Source organism: Ostrinia nubilalis, chromosome 10 (genome assembly GCF_963855985.1).
Source record: "Ostrinia nubilalis chromosome 10, ilOstNubi1.1, whole genome shotgun sequence".
Taxonomy (NCBI): Eukaryota; Metazoa; Arthropoda; class Insecta; order Lepidoptera; family Crambidae; genus Ostrinia; species Ostrinia nubilalis.
The window spans coordinates 7,392,420-7,411,761 of record NC_087097.1 but is presented as its reverse complement, the minus strand read 5'-3'; the positions used below and the strand labels follow the sequence as shown (position 1 = coordinate 7,411,761).

The following is a 19,342-nucleotide window of genomic DNA, read 5'->3' as shown; positions in this document are numbered from 1 at the left end:
CGCACGCGCAACGACCGCACGCAGTATAAGAAAAATGCTTAAGTGACGTCACCAAGGACGTTTTTACCGACAAAAAACGTAATTATTTTAAGTTGTGCAGTGTAGTGACGAGAATTAGACCCAACACAAGGTTGGTTGTAACAACTATTTTGTGCAAGTGCTCGTACATTTTTATTATAAGCGTTGTGACACGACGCGTAACTTTGACCCATTTTTAGCTCCAAGTTAACGCGCGATGTTAACTAGTAGCCATTTTTTGCTCCGAGGTAATGCGAGATGTTACCCAGTAGCCATTCTTTTGCTCCGAGGTAATGCGAGATGTTACCCAGTAGCCATTTTTTTCTCCGAGGTAATGCGAGATGTTACCCAGTAGCCATTATCTGCTCTAGCGAGTTAATACGAGATATTAACCAGCAACCACTTTATATTCGGTCATATTTGCGGGTCATTTTTTAACCAGTAGCGTTAATACGAGATATTAACCAGCAGCCACTTTATGTTCGGTGATTTTTTAACCAGTAGCCGTTTTTTGCTCTAGCGAGTAAAAACGAGATATTAACTACCGAGATAGCCAGGTATTGTAATATTATTCACTTTTACGAGTTTTTAAGTATCTTCTTTTCGGCCATTTTTAAAAGCCGTAAAAACAGAACATAATGAGCTCATACAGAAAAATGTTGCGTTTGTACGAAACTACCCACATTAAGAGCTTGCCTTCTTGGCCTTACACCTTATGAACCATCAACCATCTTGGAGCATGATGACCCGGCGCCGCGGACGCACTCGCCCCAGTCGAGCCTCCGCCTGCTTTTATAACGACCGATGACCCTGTGGCCATACACATTGTTCAATGCTACAAAGGGTAACTGAATAATTTTGTTGTTTCGTATTTTTATACATTACACCAATCGATATTGGTCTAAATACAAAGGCTAGTAAGAAAGAAATAAGTATCAGATCAAAATTCAAAGTGCATTTATGTAGATTCGTTACTTGCTATTATAAGGTCAGAATAAATGATCCTAAATAAACCTTAGGCCGGTTTGTTGACCGAACCGAGTCGAAGTGGAAATAAATGCCTACTTTATATATGAAGTATGACAATATGTCGTTTTTTCTATGCAACGACTCATATTAACTGACATTGTGATTGTGAGTACTTATCAGTCTCACATTTTTTTGTTGGAAACTTACAAAGATCTTTCTACATTTCCGGTCGGTCGACCAATTACATCGACGGTCGACAACTATAACTCATTATAATCCTCTAAAACGGGAAAAGAGGTATTTATTTGATATGACAACTAATCCAGGCTGCTGCACTGAATATATAATTTAAGCTTTAGCCGTTCGCATAACTGTGTGAATCGAGGCTTTATACAGAGGCCGTACCGACAAGCTACGCCCTGCTGTATGGTATGATGGGCTAAGACCTATCACCCGCCCGCGGCGCAACCACGCCGCCTTCCACAAGCGCAGGCGCCGTTATTTACGCCGCAGCGCCGCGCCGCCGCCGCCGCATGCCCAGCGCTGCCAGAGCACCGCGGGAAGCGCCATTAAAGACCGACCAGAACACCAAGGTAACCCGCGTCCCTAGACGACGCGCCATCTATGTACAGGTATGTGCTGGCCGCTTAAAATATTGTTATTTTAAATGCAATGTACCTAATATTCGGTTACAGAATTTATTGTACCGAGATACCTATTCGATTCCCGATTCGAACCCAGATGTTTTTTTTCATAATCATCATAACCATGCGAGTAAACATAATTAATTATACATAACAAATAATTATACACGTCGGCGCAGAGACGTTGATATTAAGAATATTCTTAATCGCATCCGTCGACACGAGTACATTCTGAGATTACCCACTTGTTAAAAAAAAAAAAAAAAAAATGTTCCTAGATGGTGGACTTAGATAGCGTTTATATAAGATGCTAAACAAAGTTTATGTGGTTTAAGCACTTCAAAAGGGATGATATTTTAACCGCAATTAAACTTTTAACAAAAGATTCATTTATGGTTTAAAGAAACTTATTAATATAAAATATTTTATGTTTATTACATAAACACGATAGCCACTGAAAAGCAAATAGAATTATGGTCTTATTTTAACGGATGTTTGTTTTGTATCTGAACAAACAGGCAACATTTTTGTTTGTCTCTTTGCGGCCTTTCTTTATTTAGCCCTGATATTTTTACAAAGTTTATTTTTTTATTCATGACGTCTCACCAGCTTGTATCTATAAATAAATAATAGATAAAATCTAAGAGCTTCCTTAAACTGTATCGGTATCGGTACATAAGATGACGTCATTTTTTTTCTTGTATTGAAAAAACATTTTTATGTAGGTTTGTACCTACTAATCAATGTATGATTAATGCTAATAATACTATTGATAGTCTTACGAAGTAAGCCTTCATCATCATTATTATTATTTATTTACTAAAAAAAAAAAAAAAAAAAGAGGTCAGTTTTAACTCCCATGTACTGTTTTACAATTGGTTCGTATAAATTATTTATGTTATAACGTTATAATTCTCATAAGAAGAGATGCGACATCATGAAATACATTGAATCATTTCTCTTGCTAAATCTTTTAGACAAGCAAAGTATCTTATTATGCGTTAAGGCGATAATAACTATGCCTTTATAAATTTAATTCAATAATAATTACATTGTAATCAATGTAATAGAAAATTATTGACGCATCAAAAAAGAAATCGGGCCGCTTGTAATAACAACCGGACTAGTGGACTTTGGTCAGTCAAAGAACGAATCAACCACATAAAATAAACTATGTATTATGTAGGTACCTACCAGTACTACCACTACTTGTAACCTTTAGTTTAGATTAAGGACATTTTTTAATAATACCAAAAAATAATGCGATATTATTTTACGAATCGATAACGCTGCCACAAACTCATAATAATGAATGAGTCTTTCTTCCCTTTCTATGAAGTATAAATTGAGAATTAGTATTTGTTATTTTTTCTTAGCATGATTATAAAAATTCAATCATCACAGTCATAATACTGAAGCTGACTGAATCAAGGTGTCTGAATAAAGACACGGAGTAGGAGCTTGGTTCAATATTGTCTCAGAAAATGTTAGACGCTTTGGTTTCAGTACATGACATAAACCTATTTTTTGTTTCTTGAACTTTGTTTGATATTTAGTCATAATTCATATTTTATCGTCTGGCGTAGAGATTTCTACACGATTAACATGAATTAATTCCAATTAATTCGCCTTAGAATGGCGACCATTTTTTTTAGACGTTAATACGTTTTTTCACTAAAAAATAAATAAATAAAAAATAAAAAAATAAAAAAAATTGAATGCTGGGGCAACAGGTACATCAGTAGTACCATATTGCCCATTTATGCCCATTTAAGCTTACCTTTCTTTGGCAGTGAGTTTTGTATTTGGCAGTCGCGGATCAAACAAAACGTACCAGACTCCGCTATACACTCCGCAAATAATACATAAATATCCTTCCTTCGACATTTTACACTACGCTCCTAGTCCCAAACTGAGCAAAGCTATGGGTCCTAGACAACGGATATAAACATACTTAAATACCGTTTTTATATACATAAGTACATATTATACATAGTAACACCTAGACCCATCACAGAAATTAAAATGTATCAATTCAATTTCTGCCTGGCCGGGGATCGAACCCGGGACCTCTCGGCATAGTAGTCCGTTTCGAAACCACTACACCAAATGACTGACAAATAAATATTTTTACAATGCTCAATTACATCATTGTACCTACCTTACTCTATTTTCTTAGCATATTCTAAAGTCGGGTGCATCCTATAATAACATTAAATAACCACCGCTTAGCAATATCGTTAGTGAAATCATATAATTTATTGAAATATATAATTATTTAAATAAATATTATAATTTATAGGTCAGGTTTCAAGAATCAAAAGATTGCTATTAAAAGGTGCTATTAAATAGAAACCAAACTTTTTCCTCGCAACAGTGTTACTTGGAATCCAAATTAATACTGTTTTGGAATACTGGTCAAACTGTATCCAAATAAATTAATAAGTTTTAATTAACCACATTATTTATTTATTTAATTAAAATGCAAGTGAGCTTATGTTTTACAACAATCAGAGTGTTAGCCTTGCAATCACTGTGATCGATTCGGTGTTAACCACTACCGTCGTCAAGCTCAGTTCTGAGATGAAACTGGATAAATATAGGAAAGGAGTGTCGACACGAGGGTGTTCGGCCCACACAGCACGCGACACGCGGCAGTATTGCCTGCGGTTTGCGCCGCTGTCAACGTTGATACAATTAGCCAGTGTGCTGGATAGACAGGATGCTCTGTCAACTGTCTTGGCAACTTTTTACAATCAGTAGTCGTACTTAACAGTTAATAGAAGTACAAATAAATGTATATAATAATACTCTATAATGAACAAAATCTTGTTGAGACCGTGATACTTGTTATTGTTACGAATAAGTGATGCAATACGATTATAATACAAAAATATTGCTTTATTATGTAATTAGTACATTGACATTTACTCTCTTAACCATTTAACATGGACATTGATCCATGCTCTAAACATCTACATGGTAAAATAAATCTCGGAGGCGAAAGCAGGATAATTGAATGATCAAACGAACTTACCAAGTGAAGTTCGATCTAAATTATCCTGTTTTCGCCGAAGAGATTTAAGGTCCCTCCCAACCCGAAGATTTCTATATCTTCTTCCCTGGAGGTAAACGTCAATGTCATCTCTTCTCTAAATATAATGAGACCGCTCGGACACCGAGCCCACAGCGTGGTAGGGGTGGGGTTGCCCGCTCTTTTGTTTTTTACTACTACTGCGCTGAATATTGTGTGCGGATTGGCTTGTCGTACAGGGGTACTACATGGTAAAATAAATCTCTTCGGCGAAAACAGGATAATTTAGATCGAACTTCACTTGGTAAGTTCGTTTGATCATTCAAATAACGTCTCTACGTCAGATTTATAATCTGACAGAATTCACAATTTTAAGGTGACATAGGTATTATACACATAGTGAAATACCGCAAATTTTAAAGCAACAAAGTAACATGTAGGTTTCTATTACCTACCTATATTGTATTGTATAAAATAAAAAATTAAAACTCAATTTCAAACGTAATCAAAATTTTTTGGACTATGTCCATTACTTTGGCTTGTTTTTCGGATATAAAGCATCAACTTTTCCATAACCATGCAGAATTGTTAATAATAATAATTATGTAATCATGAAATGCTCATTTAGTAAGTAAATACCTCGTACCCATAGAGCTCGTACCTATGTAGAGTACAGAAATAAACAATAGCTTTACGTCTGAGTAAATTAGTGCTAGTTTATTTGTTACAAACTTTCGTTTTCAGCAAATATTATGTTTCATGAAATTTTATACGATCGCTCTAAAATTACACGGCATACCTGTAGCGAGACTAATTTAGCCGAGTCCAAATGAATTCGACCTTTGGACTCATGTAACATTTACAAGTTGCCTTAGGCCAAAATGTCTTAAGGTGACTACTCTCTAGAGCATACGCTATTTGTATTTCTTACCTTTTCACAAACCAAACATTAAAGACGATCCTCGATAAAGGTAGGTTTATTACTCGCTTGAATATTGAAGGTTACGTTTTTTTTTCTTATATTATCGAGTACTACATGAGTATGACTAAAACATTAGGTAAAGATTCTTGCTCTACCGAATATTTTGACTTTTCGACATGACTCACTTACGACGGCGTTGAGCTTTCGTCGCAACGTACAATTTATATTTCAACAATCAAGGAGTCCCACTAAAAAATTCTTTATTTAAAGTTCTTCTTCTTGTCGTATCGACAGCAAAAGTATACAGTGCCAGTCCAAAACTCTACGACAAAAGTGACGTTGTCAATAGAAATCTTCCTGCGTGCTCTTTTCAACTAAATAAGGAGTGCTGAATTACACGGACGAAGGAGCTCTAGTGTGAAGTCACCACAAAATCAACAGCGAAATGAAATGGCCATTGTATGCGTGACAGCCTAATTTCGTTTAAGTCCGCTATCTGGTTCAGCTCTTACTGTAGTTAAGTGGATTAGATGGAATTGCGCCTAACCTTGACAGGGGTGCCCTCTCAGACGCATAACATTTTTCATCATAATTTAGTTTGGCATAACAGTATTTGCATAAAGTTTTTTCGCATAAACTTTGATATGCATAGTTTTCTAAATGCATAATGGTTTCTTAGGCATAATAATAACTTTCTCTAATTTTCAAAACCATAATTTAAATAATCATAAATGTAAAGAACATAGTTTTTATATTCCTAAAGTTTGTTTTTAATAAAATACGATAACATAATGTAATTATTTATAACATTTAAAGTCATAAAATTAAATATTGTCTATAAGAGCAACCAAAATTGAAGAGTAAATAATTATGTATTTGTGATGTTGCGAAAGGGAGGATCCCTCCACCTTTATTTATACTCTTTCGGCCTATAGATTTGTAAAAAGTAAATTCTCTGTGTCATTGTCATTTTTGTTCTTAATTTTTGACCTGTCTCTTAGAAAACTTAAGCTCGTGAAAATACATTCTGTTTGTCTCGAATCCCTCTTATCTATTATAACGCACATATTATACAGTCCACATTTCTTTTACAACATTAAGCTTGCCTGGTCTGGAATTATGTAGATTCCGACTGGCCGTGGTCTCTTCCACGTGGTACTAGTCTGCCCTATACTAGAGTGTAATTTAAAAGCCGGAGGCGCGGAGGGAGTGCGGTCCTCGCTCGCTGTAACATATATCCGGCAGCCGTGCGAGCTGGAGCGGCTGAGGCTGGGCGCCGAAGGCGACCAGCAAACCGAAACTGCGGAAGCGAGCATGGCATGCCGGGTATATGTTACGCCAGAGCGGAAGGACCGCACTTCCCGCAGCGCCGGAGATAAGGCAATCCTAATGCTTGCTTGCATGCTCGCATGCTTGCATCCTTGCTTGCATGCTTGCATCCTTGCTTGCATGCATGCTTCCTTGCTGCTTGCTTGCATGCTTGCTTGCTGCTTGCTTGCATGCTTGCTGCTTGATTGCATGCTTGCTGCTTGCTTGCTTGCATGCTTGCTTGCTGCTTGCTTGCATGCTTGCTGCTTGCTTGCAGGCTTGCTTGCTTGCTTGCTGCTTGCTTGCAGGCTTGCTTGTTTGCATCCTTGCTTGCATGCATGTTTACATGCTTCCTTGCAGCTTGCTTGCATGCTTGTTTGCATGCTTGCTTGTCTATTTATATTTGTTAACATTATGGTATTTTGTATATTATGAATGGTAATATTTATGGCATTGGTTTAGATGCCAATAAATGTTATGCTTAGAAATCATTATTAAAAAAACAAGAATACAGAAAAAATATATACTAACCTGACCTTATCTCAAACTGTCGAAACAATATAGTTTCGCCTACTGTTTTGCACAGGCGATCAAGTTATCTCTCTTGATTTTCACCATCAATATTATCTTCTTATCGAAATTCGTCACTAACATGTGTTTCGGCCCTTTCCAAATTATAATAATTTACAATATACATTTTTATTCTAATTTCAGCAGACGTCTTTTAAGAGGGTTCCATTTAAAGCTTACTTTGTCTATTTCTGTTCGTTACCTGTTTTTGATCCGATTTTATTTATAAAACTCTAAAAACATCTAGGTTTTTGTGATATAAGTACACTTGATAAGGGTATTAGAGCTTGGTAAAGATACTCTTGAGACATGTTGACCTTATTTTATAAATGTATCAGCCTATTATGTTATTATAATATTTAAACCACCATTGGGAAATAATGAAACGATTTTCCGTGGCTGTAAGCATTAGGTAAGTATGTAGCGCAGATTTTGGTAATTAAATCAGCATTTTGTTTCAGCACGTGTACTTGCGTTTTATTGGAATTCTGTGGCATCGGCAAACATTTTACGCTTAACTTTAAGAAATTACATTTACCTACTACAAAATTAATATTCAGCTCAAATAACTACTCGACAAGTGCTGTGTTGACAAATATAATATAGGAACACTCAACAATTTTGATATACGAGTATTTCTCAACTCAAACTTTAAGGTAGCTGTGCAAGCAATATTTTGTAACAGTTGTGCCTAAAGTAGGTAGGTAATGTAATACTTAGCTCTTTTTTCTGTAGTACACAGTAATAATAATAGCGACGAAGGTTTATTAAATCTAGATAAAATGATAAAATTAATGATCTACAATTTTGGCGCTCTTTTAATTACACCTCATGTTTTCCACAACAAATATTTTTTACCTGAACCTTTGAAAGATAATTTAATTAGTTTTGTCTAGACCGGCCCCCCTAGACAAAACGCACTTTTTGATCGAATCGAAAATAGAATCCGTCAAAACTCCATACAAAAAAGGGGCTTTTCGACCACTTTTCGACTGGTTTGCGATTATAATTTGCACATTGTCTAGACCCACAGATTTTACTGAACTCATAGATTATAGAATCCTTGTTTCAATTATACAGTCTGCCTAAAAAGTACCTGCCATGCTGGTCTTCTATTCACATAAAATAATATATTGAAATATGTAGAAAGAGTGTGGATTTGAATTTTGTGTCGGGGAAAAACTCTTTGGGCGTACATAAAGTCCTACGTATAAACTTATAATAAAATCTCTTTGGCTGTTTTATTTGTGTCTGGCTGGTTTTGATAACATTATAAACTTTTTACTTGCCTCTCAAAAACTGCTTTCAAACATAAACCATGTCTATGAAATTTTCACTGTAATTTTATGCTTGTTCATGGAAGGAGGTATACAGGGTGGAAACGATAAGTGATCTCACTCGATTATTTCTAAACTATACAAGATATTGAAAAGCTGGTTACTGATCCTGAAAGTGTTTCATGAGTTCTTTCAAACGGTACCAATAATAGGTTACAGAATATACTGGAACTATCCGAAAATTCAATGTTTCCAGCTTCCATACTAAATTGTATGCCAACCACACAATATTAGAAATGTCATTTATTTTTTGTTAAATAATAAACTTCAAAAGTCGGTTAAATAAACTCGTAACTTGCATCTTATTTACAATAATTGAATGATCAAACGAACTTACCAAGTGAAGTTCGATCTAAATTATCCTGTTTTCGCCGAAGAGATTTATTTTACCATGTAGTACCCCTGTACGACAAGCCAATCCGCACACAATATTCAGCGCAGTAGTAGTAAAAAACAAAAGAGCGGGCAACCCCACCCCTACCACGCTGTGGGCTCGGTGTCCGAGCGGTCTCATTATATTTAGAGAAGAGATGACATTGACGTTTACCTCCAGGGAAGAAGATATAGAAATCTTCGGGTTGGGAGGGACCTTAAATCTCTTCGGCGAAAACAGGATAATTTAGATCGAACTTCACTTGGTAAGTTCGTTTGATCATTCAATTATCCTGCTTTCGCCTCCGAGATTTATTTTACCATGTAGATGTTTAGAGCATGGATCAATGTCCATGTTAAATGGTTAAGAGAGTAAATGTCAATGTACTAAATACATAATAAAGCAATATTTTTGTATTATAATCGTATTGCATCACTTATTCATACAATAACAAGTATCACGGTCTCGACAAGATTTTGTTCATTATAGAGTATTATTATATACATTTATTTGTACTTCTATTAACTGTTAAGTACGACTACTGATTGTAAAAAGTTGCCAAGACAGTTGACAGAGCATCCTGTCTATCCAGCACACTGGCTAATTGTATCAACGTTGACAGCGGCGCAAACCGCAGGCAATACTGCCGCGTGTCGCGTGCTGTGTGGGCCGAACACCCTCGTGTCGACACTCCTTTCCTATATTTATCCAGTTTCATCTCAGAACTGAGCTTGACGACGGTAGTGGTTAACACCGAATCGATCACAGTGACTGCAAGGCTAACACTCTGATTGTTGTAAAACATAAGTTCACTTGCATTTTAATTAATAAATAAATAATGTGGTTAATTAAAACTTATTAATTTATTTGGATACAGTTTGACCAGTATTCCAAAACAGTATTAATTTGGATTCCAAGTAACACTGTTGCGAGGAAAAAGTTTGGTTTCTATTTAATAGCACCTTTTAATAGCAATCTTTTGATTCTTGAAACCTGACCTATAAATTATATTATTTATTTAAATAATTATATATTTCAATAAATTATATGATTTCACTAACGATATTGCTAAGCGGTGGTTATTTAATGTTATTATAGCATGCACCCGACTTTAGAATATGCTAAGAAAATAGAGTAAGGTAGGTACAATGATGTAATTGAGCATTGTAAAAATATTTATTTGTCAGTCATTTAGTGTAGTGGTTTCAAAACGGACTACTATGCCGAGAGGTCCCGGGTTCGATCCCCGGCCGGGCAGAAATTGAATTGATACATTTTAATTTCTGTGATGGGTCTAGGTGTTACTATGTATAATATGTACTTATGTATATAAAAACGGTATTTAAGTATGTTTATATCCGTTGTCTAGGACCCATAGCTTTGCTCAGTGTTTGGGACTAGGAGCGTAGTGTAAAATGTCGAAGGAAGGATATTTATTTATTATTTGCGGAGTGTATAGCGGAGTCTGGTACGTTTTGTTTGATCCACGACTGCCAAATACAAAACTTACTGCAAAGGAAAGGTAAGCTTAAATGGGCAATATGGTACTACTGATGTACCTGTTGCCCCAGCATTCTATTTAATTTTAATTTTTTTTTATTATTATTTTTTTTTTTTTTATTTATTTATTTTTTAGTGAAAAACGTATTAACGTCTAAAAAAAAATGGTCGCCATTCTAAGGCGAATTAATTGGAATTAATTCATGTTAATCGTGTAGAAATCTCTACGCCAGACGATAAAATATGAATTATGACTAAATATCAAACAAAGTTCAAGAAACAAAAAATAGGTTTATGTCATGTACAGAAACCAAAGCGTCTAACATTTTCTGAGACAATATTAAACCAAGCTCCTACTCCGTGTCTTTATTCAGACACCTTGATTCAGTCAGCTTCAGTATTATAACTGTGATGATTGAATTTTTATAATCATGCTAAGAAAAAATAACAAAATACTAATTCTCAATTTATACTTCATAGAAAGGGAAGAAAGACTCATTCATTATTATGAGTTTGTGGCAGCGTTATCAATTCGTAAAATAATATCGCATTATTTTTTGGTATTATTGAAAAATGTCCTTAATCTAAACTAAAGGTTACAAGTAGTGGTAGTACTGGTAGGTACCTACATAATACATAGTTTATTTTATGTGGTTGATTCGTTCTTTGACTGACCAAAGTCCACTAGTCCGGTTGTTATTACAAGCGGCCCGATTTATTTTTTGATGCGTCAATAATTTTCTATTACATTGATTACAATGTAATTATTATTGTGTTATATTTATAAAGGCATAGTTATTATCGCTTTAACGCATAATAAGATACTTTGCTTGTCTAAAAGATTTAGCAAGATAAGAAATGATTCAATGTATTTCATGATGTCGCATCTCTTCTTATGAGAATTCTAACGTTATACATAAATAATTTATACGAACCAATTGTAAAACAGTACATGGAGTTAAAACTGACCTTTTTTTTTTTTTTTTTTTTAGTAAATAAATAATAATAATGATGATGAAGCCTTACTTTGTAAGACTATCAATAGTATTATTAGCATTAATCATACATTGATTAGTAGGTACAAACCTACATAATAATATTTTTCCAATACAAGAAAAAATGACGTCATCTTATGTACCGATACCGATACAGTTTAAGGAAGCTCTTAGATTTTATCTATTATTTATAGATACAAGCTGGTGAGACGTCATGAATAAAAAAATAAACTTTGTAAAAATATCAGGGCTAAAGAAAGGCCGCAAAGAGACAAACAAAAATGTTGCCTGTTTGTTCAGATACAAAACAAGCATCCGTTAAAATAAGACCATAATTCTATTTGCTTTTCAGTGGTTATCGTGTTTATGTAATAAACATATTATATTAGTAATAAGTTTCTTTAAACCATAAATGAATCTTTTGTTAAAAGTTTAATTGCGGTTAAAATATCATCCCTTTTGAAGTGCTTAAACCACATAAACTTTGTTTAGCATCTTATATAAACGCTATCTAAGTCCACCATCTAGGAACATTTTTTTTTTTTTTAACAAGTGGGTAATCTCAGAATGTACTCGTGTCGACGGGTGCGATTAAGAATATTTTTAATATCAACGTCTCTGCGCCGACGTGTATAATTGTTTGTTATGTATAATTAATTATGTTTACTCGCATGGTTATGATGATTATGAAAAAAATCATCTGGGTTCGAATCGGGAATCGAATAGGTATCTCGGTACAATAAATTCTGTAACCGGATATTAGGTACATTGCATTTAAAATAACAATATTTTAAGCGGCCAGCACATACCTGTACATAGATGGCGCGTCGTCTAGGGACGCGGGTTACCTTGGTGTTCTGGTCGGTCTTTAATGGCGCTTCCCGCGTTGCGCTGGCAGCGCTGGGCATGCGGCAGCGGCGGCGCGGCGCTGCGGCGTAAATAACGGCGCCTGCGCTTGTGGAAGGTGGCGTGGTTGCGCCGCGGGCGGGTGATAGGTCTTAGCCCATCATACCATACAGCAGGGCGTAGCTTGTCGGTACGGCCTCTGTATAAAGCCTCGATTCACACAGTTATGCGAACGGCTAAAGCTTAATTATATATTCAGTGCAGCAGCCTGGATTAGTTGTCATATCAAATAAATACCTCTTTTCCCGTTTTAGAGGATTATAATGAGTTATAGTTGTCGACCGTCGATGTAATTGGTCGACGGACCGGAAATGTAGAAAGATCTTTGTAAGTTTCTAACAAAAAAAATGTGAGACTGATAAGTACTCAAAATCACAATGTCAGTTAATATGAGTCGTTGCATAGAAAAAACGACATATTGTCATACTTCATATATAAAGTAGGCATTTATTTCCACTTCGACTCGGTTCGGTCAACAAACCGGCCTAAGGTTTATTTAGGATCTTTTATTCTGACCTTATAATAGCAAGTAATGAATCTACATAAATGCACTTTGAATTTTGATCTGATACTTATTTCTTTCTTACTAGCCTTTGTATTTAGACCAATATCGATTGGTGTAATGTATAAAAATACGAAACAACAAAATTATTCAGTTACCCTTTGTAGCATTGAACAATGTGTATGGCCACAGGGTCATCGGTCGTTATAAAAGCAGGCGGAGGCTCGACTGGGGCGAGTGCGTCCGCGGCGCCGGGTCATCAGGCTCCAAGACGGTTGATGGTTCATAAGGTGTAAGGCCAAGAAGGCAAGCTCTTAATGTGGGTAGTTTCGTACAAACGCAACATTTTTCTGTATGAGCTCATTATGTTCTGTTTTTACGGCTTTTTAAAATGGCCGAAAAGAAGATACTTAACTCGTAAAAGTGAATAATATTACAATACCTGGTTATCTCGGTAGTTAATATCTCGTTTTTACTCGCTAGAGCAAAAAACGGCTACTGGTTAAAAAATAACCGAACATAAAGTGGCTGCTGGTTAATATCTCGTATTAACGCTACTGGTTAAAAAATGACCCGCAAAAATGACCGAATATAAAGTGGTTGCTGGTTAATATCTCGTATTAACTCGCTAGAGCAGAAAATGGCTACTGGGTAACATCTCGCATTACCTCGGAGAAAAAAAATGGCTACTGGGTAACATCTCGCATTACCTCGGAGCAAAAGAATGGCTACTGGGTAACATCTCGCATTACCTCGGAGCAAAAAATGGCTACTGGTTAACATCGCGCGTTAACTTGGAGCTAAAAATGGGTCAAAGTTACGCGTCGTGTCACAACGCTTATAATAAAAATGTACGAGCACTTGCACAAAATAGTTGTTACAACCAACCTTGTGTTGGGTCTAATTCTCGTCACTACACTGCACAACTTAAAATAATTACGTTTTTTGTCGGTAAAAACGTCCTGGTGACGTCACTTAAGCATTTTTCTTATACTGCGTGCGGTCGTTGCGCGTGCGCACAAAGGAATGAGACCGCTCGGACACCGAGCCCACAGCGTGGTAGGGGTGGGGTTGCCCGCTCTTTTGTTTTTTACTACTACTGCGCTGAATATTGTGTGCGGATTGGCTTGTCGTACAGGGGTACTACATGGTAAAATAAATCTCGGAGGCGAAAGCAGGATAATTTGTGGAAAACATTAGTTTTAGGCTGTACTTGCTATAATATTATCAAGAGATGAGTGCCATGACTGTGATAGTACTAAATGTATGGAAGATGGAAACATTGAATTTTTGGATAGATCCAATTTATTCTGTAAGCTATTGTTGATACTGCTGGATAGAGCTTGTGAAGCATTTTAGGATCAGTAACTAGTTTTGCGATATCTTGTGTAGTTTTTAATATTATGTAACTTTACCAAATGTATGGAAGCTGGAAACATTGAATTTTCTGATAGTTCCAGTTTATTCTGTAACCTATTATTGGTACCGTTTGAAAGAACTCGTCAAGCCCTTTCAGGATCAGTAACTAGTTTTTCGATATCTTGTATAATTTAGAAATAATCGAGTGAGATCACTTATCGTTTCCTCCCTGTATTTATATTAATCTTAATGGTATTTTCCAGACCTCTGTTAAAAATAACACGTCAAATGGAACTCATTAAAACACTAACATCACGTTTCCAAAATATTTCGCTCCTTTATTTGATTAGCCTTAAAGCCACGAACAAATGTACCTACAATTACTCTGTAAGCGAGCTCTTTATTAGACTCATCGTCAGCATCACTTAACATTCACTGAGATACGGGTGTGTCTTGAAAACGATCTTTTATTACATTTAGGCTGAGTTGCATCACCTAACTTTAACAGTAACTATAACGATAACCGGTGTTTTTGTATGGAGTTTGATTTTTGACCTTTGTCAAAGTTAAAGTAAGATGGTGCACCGTGCAACCCAGCCATAATGTATTATCATTTAAAGCCCGCACGTTTTTATGCCCGTTTTCCTTAATCAATCCTTGTCCAAATCCGGATTTCAACTATCAAATTTAATTCAGTTTTAAATTAAATATTCACAATATTTTCGATGCGTTTACATTTTAATATTGTTTAAATAGTCTTATAAATAATACAAAAGAGTAAAAACATCGAAAACCGCAGATATTTTTTTTACCAAAAACATTAAAATTTGACAATTGACGGGCGGATTTGGATTAGGATTGAATAATTATAGAAATTGTGAGAAACGTCTTCCAATAATATTCGTTTGCGAAAAATTTGCGGTTTCGATCAATGTCTGTTATTGTATTTTCAACTCTAGTTAAGTTAAAGGAGAGCCCACGACCTAACCAGCATGCCTTGCTTTTCTTTCGACCTCGATTGTGGCGAGAACCACCCACTGTAGCAATTTCATAATTTTCTACATAGCCAGGTATTATTTATTTATTCGTTATGGGATAGCATGTACGCAGCATAATATCATATGATATTAAACTTTTAGTGGCTAAAAACAGTAATAATACCTAAAACCGGTATTTCTACCCTGATCATTTCTATTGTTATAGGAGCTTGTGATTCGCGGCTCTCCCTCGCTATGGGAGATGCCGGCTGGAGTCATCATGCATATGCCTGAACTGCGAGACCTAGACCTCCGAGGGAACGGCATCAGGCACATGCGAGAGGACCTACTGAGCGGGCCCCCTGCTTTGGAAAGGGTGCATTTGAGTGGTAAGACTCAAAACTTAATAGATCCCCACCAGAGACATTATTTTGTCGAAGCTTCTAGTGCTGGCCCTCCGAGGGAACGGCATTAGGCACATGCGAGAGGACCTACTGAGCGGGCCCCCAGCTTTGGAAAGGGTGCATTTGAGTGGTAAGACTTAATACTTAATAGCTCCCACCAGAGACATTATTTTGCCGAAGCTTCTAGTGCTGGCCCTCCGAGGAAATGGCATTAGGCACATGCGAGAGGACCTACTGAGCGGGCCCCCAGCTATGGAAAGGGTGTATTTGAGTGGTAAGACTTAATACTTAATAGATCCCAACAGAAACATTATTAATGCCGAAGCTGTGAGTACTGGACCTCCGAGGGAACGGCATTAGGCACATGCGAGAGGACCTACTGAGCGGGCCCCAGCTTTGGAAAGGGTGTATTTGAGTGGTAAGACTTAATACTTAATAGATCCCACCAGAAACATTATTTTGCCGAAGTTCAAGGTGCTGGCCCTCCTAGGGAACGGTATTAGGCACATCCCAAAGGACCTACTGAGCGGACCCCTATCTTTAGAACGGGAGCATTTGAGTGGTGGGTTACATAACAGTATAATAGCTACTACAGACAGGCTGAGATGAATAATAAGCGCGTAAGACTATCTATCTAGGTGTTAATAATCTAAGACTAATATAGCCCACTCTAATTTTAGTTTAGCCCTAAGATTGATTGAGAGAATATGCCATATTACGTCATTAAGTTTGCCTTTCCATCATGTTGAATGTTCAAATACTATAAATAAATAGCGAATAAACTGAGTATTTTGTATCTTCTTGCGGCAACGGTGGTTTTAAGCGAGACTTCAGATTGCTTCAGGCTTATATCGTAACAGTGTGACGTCACATGTCACCTTTCCCACAATGATCCACTACCGCAGGAGCCTACTCAATTATTCGCAATACTATACTTACCAAAAATGTATAGTAAATTCTTTCATATACTTACCTAAATAAATAAATTATGAACGATGATGGTGCAAGATCGCACACGAACTCTATGGCATCTTACGTAACATAATCCTACTCGTATTTTGCAAAAGGTATACTACATGCGGGACATGCCACCTTTTTAATCTGATATTATTACGTAGAGTTGTCATCACATCAAATTATAGCCTACTTTTTTGTTGCAAAATACAAGATGCCACAGTAGATATTTGATGAGTCCGTGCAACACTGTAATTCGATATTCTTCAGCTTTTCCCTTTTACTTTAAACAACTCTCCTGTCCCTGGGTTGCTTGTAAAATATAGTTCTTTGCCATAGCTGGGCATTAACTCGTTAATCCGTTAATCGTTAATTAACGAAGTTAACATTTCTATTAACGGATTAACTTTTAAGTTAACTTTAAAAAATGTTAACGGACTCGTTAACTTCCGTTAAATTATCCTAAGTCCGTTAATCGTTAATCCGGTATAGGTGTACCAGAATCTCATGGCAAACAAAAATATTGGAAAAGTGTGTTTTTCATATGGCCATTGTCTATGGCTTTATTGTCACCTGTCAAAGTAAATCAAGAGATCTGTCAGCCGCTGCAGAAATTTTGTAATCTCTTCATGCCTATTTGTTATTTTTGTGAAAAAGACGAAAAAACTCAAGCAAGTCATATTGTTTTCAAAGTGTATTGTAAAATAAGGCATAATTCAAAGTCAATCTTTGATTTTAAAGCGCGTCGTTGAGTTGACAGTAAGTTGGAGTGAAATGTTTTGATACTTACCTACATTTAGTTTATTACAGTCAGAAGGAGGGTTAGGTATGTTTATTTTTATATTATTCTTACCTAATAGCTGCTTTATCGGGGTTTTCAGGTGTATTTCATGCATTGGTGCAGAGGAATGGTGAAAATGTTATGACCATGTAAAGAAAATTGAAAAAGATTTCATCAAGCAAGTTTGAGTAATTGAAATGCTGAAAAAGCTATTTATATTATATTAATACCTCTTTAACTTGATCATCTATTTGAAGAACAAGAAATGCAAGTGGAGTTTTTAGAATCGTTTTCTAGTTCTGAATGAAGTGATAAGTTATAAGTATGATACTTAATAAAATTATTTACATTAATATACGGTTTACTTATTTTTCAAGACCATGTTCCTATGTTAAAAACCCGATGTATAACAACATTCTTCATACACATACCTAAAATGTATAGGTAGGCATTCGTACTTCATGTTCATTAATATTAGTCATAAATAAAAATTAAACAGTATCAAGATCATTTAATCCAATTTCCCCAGTATTGCACTCAACAAAGTTTATTTTCCCCATTTGCCATGAGTTTCTGGTACACCTATACCTACTATTTACCAAAAAGATACAGCAGGCACGCTGAAAAACGCTAGAAAAACGCGTTCTGACAAGTACGTTCGGGCTTCCAGAACTTCCAGAACCCAAAACAACAATCACTAACGACACTTGTTAGTATGTGTGTGTGGGACAACTCTTGGAACTGAATTTAAGACCAGTTTTCCTGAACCGATTGAGATGAAATTTGATATACTTATGTAAGTACGATGACAATGCAATGTTATGGTACCATTGAGCTGGTCTGATGATGGAGTCATGAGGTGGCCATAGGAACTCCTAAATGAAACGGCGGCATCGCATCAAATTTGGGTTCGTTGGATTTGTCTTATCGAGCACTTTAGTACTAGATGATGTCCAGGGTCCTGATGATGGAGTCAGGAGGTGGCCATAGGAATTCCTAAACGAAACGGTGGAAACTTATCGAGTTTGGGTTTGCTGGATTTGTCTTTTCGAGCACTTTGGTGCTAAATTGTATTGTAATTGAACCAAGGCTCTGAGATTGAGATACTACTAAAAAGTGTAAAATAAAATTATATTAATTAAAAAACTTTTAAAAACAAGCTTTTATTCTGAAATGCAGTTGTACTAAAACGAAAAAAATAATTTAAAAAAATCAAAATTATTTATTTATGCAAGGTTCAAATAATTTCGAAAGCTTGTAGCGCAAATATAAAAGTGGAATAAATTCCATGCGCGATACAAGCTTTCGAAATTATTTGAACCTTGCATACAATTATTTTTTTCGTTTTATTATCATGTGTTAACGGATTAACGATTAACGTTAACTTGCGTTAAATCTTACGAAATGTAACGATTTAACGTTTAACGAAGTTAATTTTTTTATTAACGGTTTAACGATTAACGAAGTTAACTATTTGATTAACGGTGCCCAGCTATGTTCTTTGCCGATAGATCGCCTGAATTATGTAGATCTAACTAAAATATAGTGTTTTCTGGAAGCTTTCTTTACGTTGATAATAAAAATAATCTTTATTTTATATTAAAGTCATCTTTGATATAGTACGAGTACCTAAATACCTACTGTTAGGTAAGTCTTAGGATTTTGGCGCTTTTATATTAGAACTTGATACTACCGAAATATAACTTACTAACGTAACCAAAATATAGTACTTGGGGCCGATTTTTCAACAGTCAGTTAAATTAAACAACCAGATTATTGCAAAATAACA

At 35.8% G+C, this 19,342-nt stretch overlaps 1 protein-coding gene and 1 long non-coding RNA gene across 2 annotated transcripts in view; both read left to right on the top strand.

Moving 5' to 3' along the window:
- The window catches only part of LOC135075102 (protein singed wings 2), a 66,744-nt gene that overhangs the window by 27,449 nt on the left and 19,953 nt on the right, over positions 1–19,342 (top strand). The window contains exon 4 of the mRNA XM_063969440.1: positions 15,641–15,803. Coding sequence (XP_063825510.1) covers positions 15,641–15,803 — 163 coding nt within the window. The remainder of the gene's footprint in view (positions 1–15,640; positions 15,804–19,342) is intronic.
- LOC135075556 (uncharacterized) lies at positions 17,265–18,054 on the top strand. Its single transcript, XR_010258053.1, has 2 exons — positions 17,265–17,531; positions 17,654–18,054. It is a non-coding gene; the product is annotated as an uncharacterized LOC135075556 (long non-coding RNA).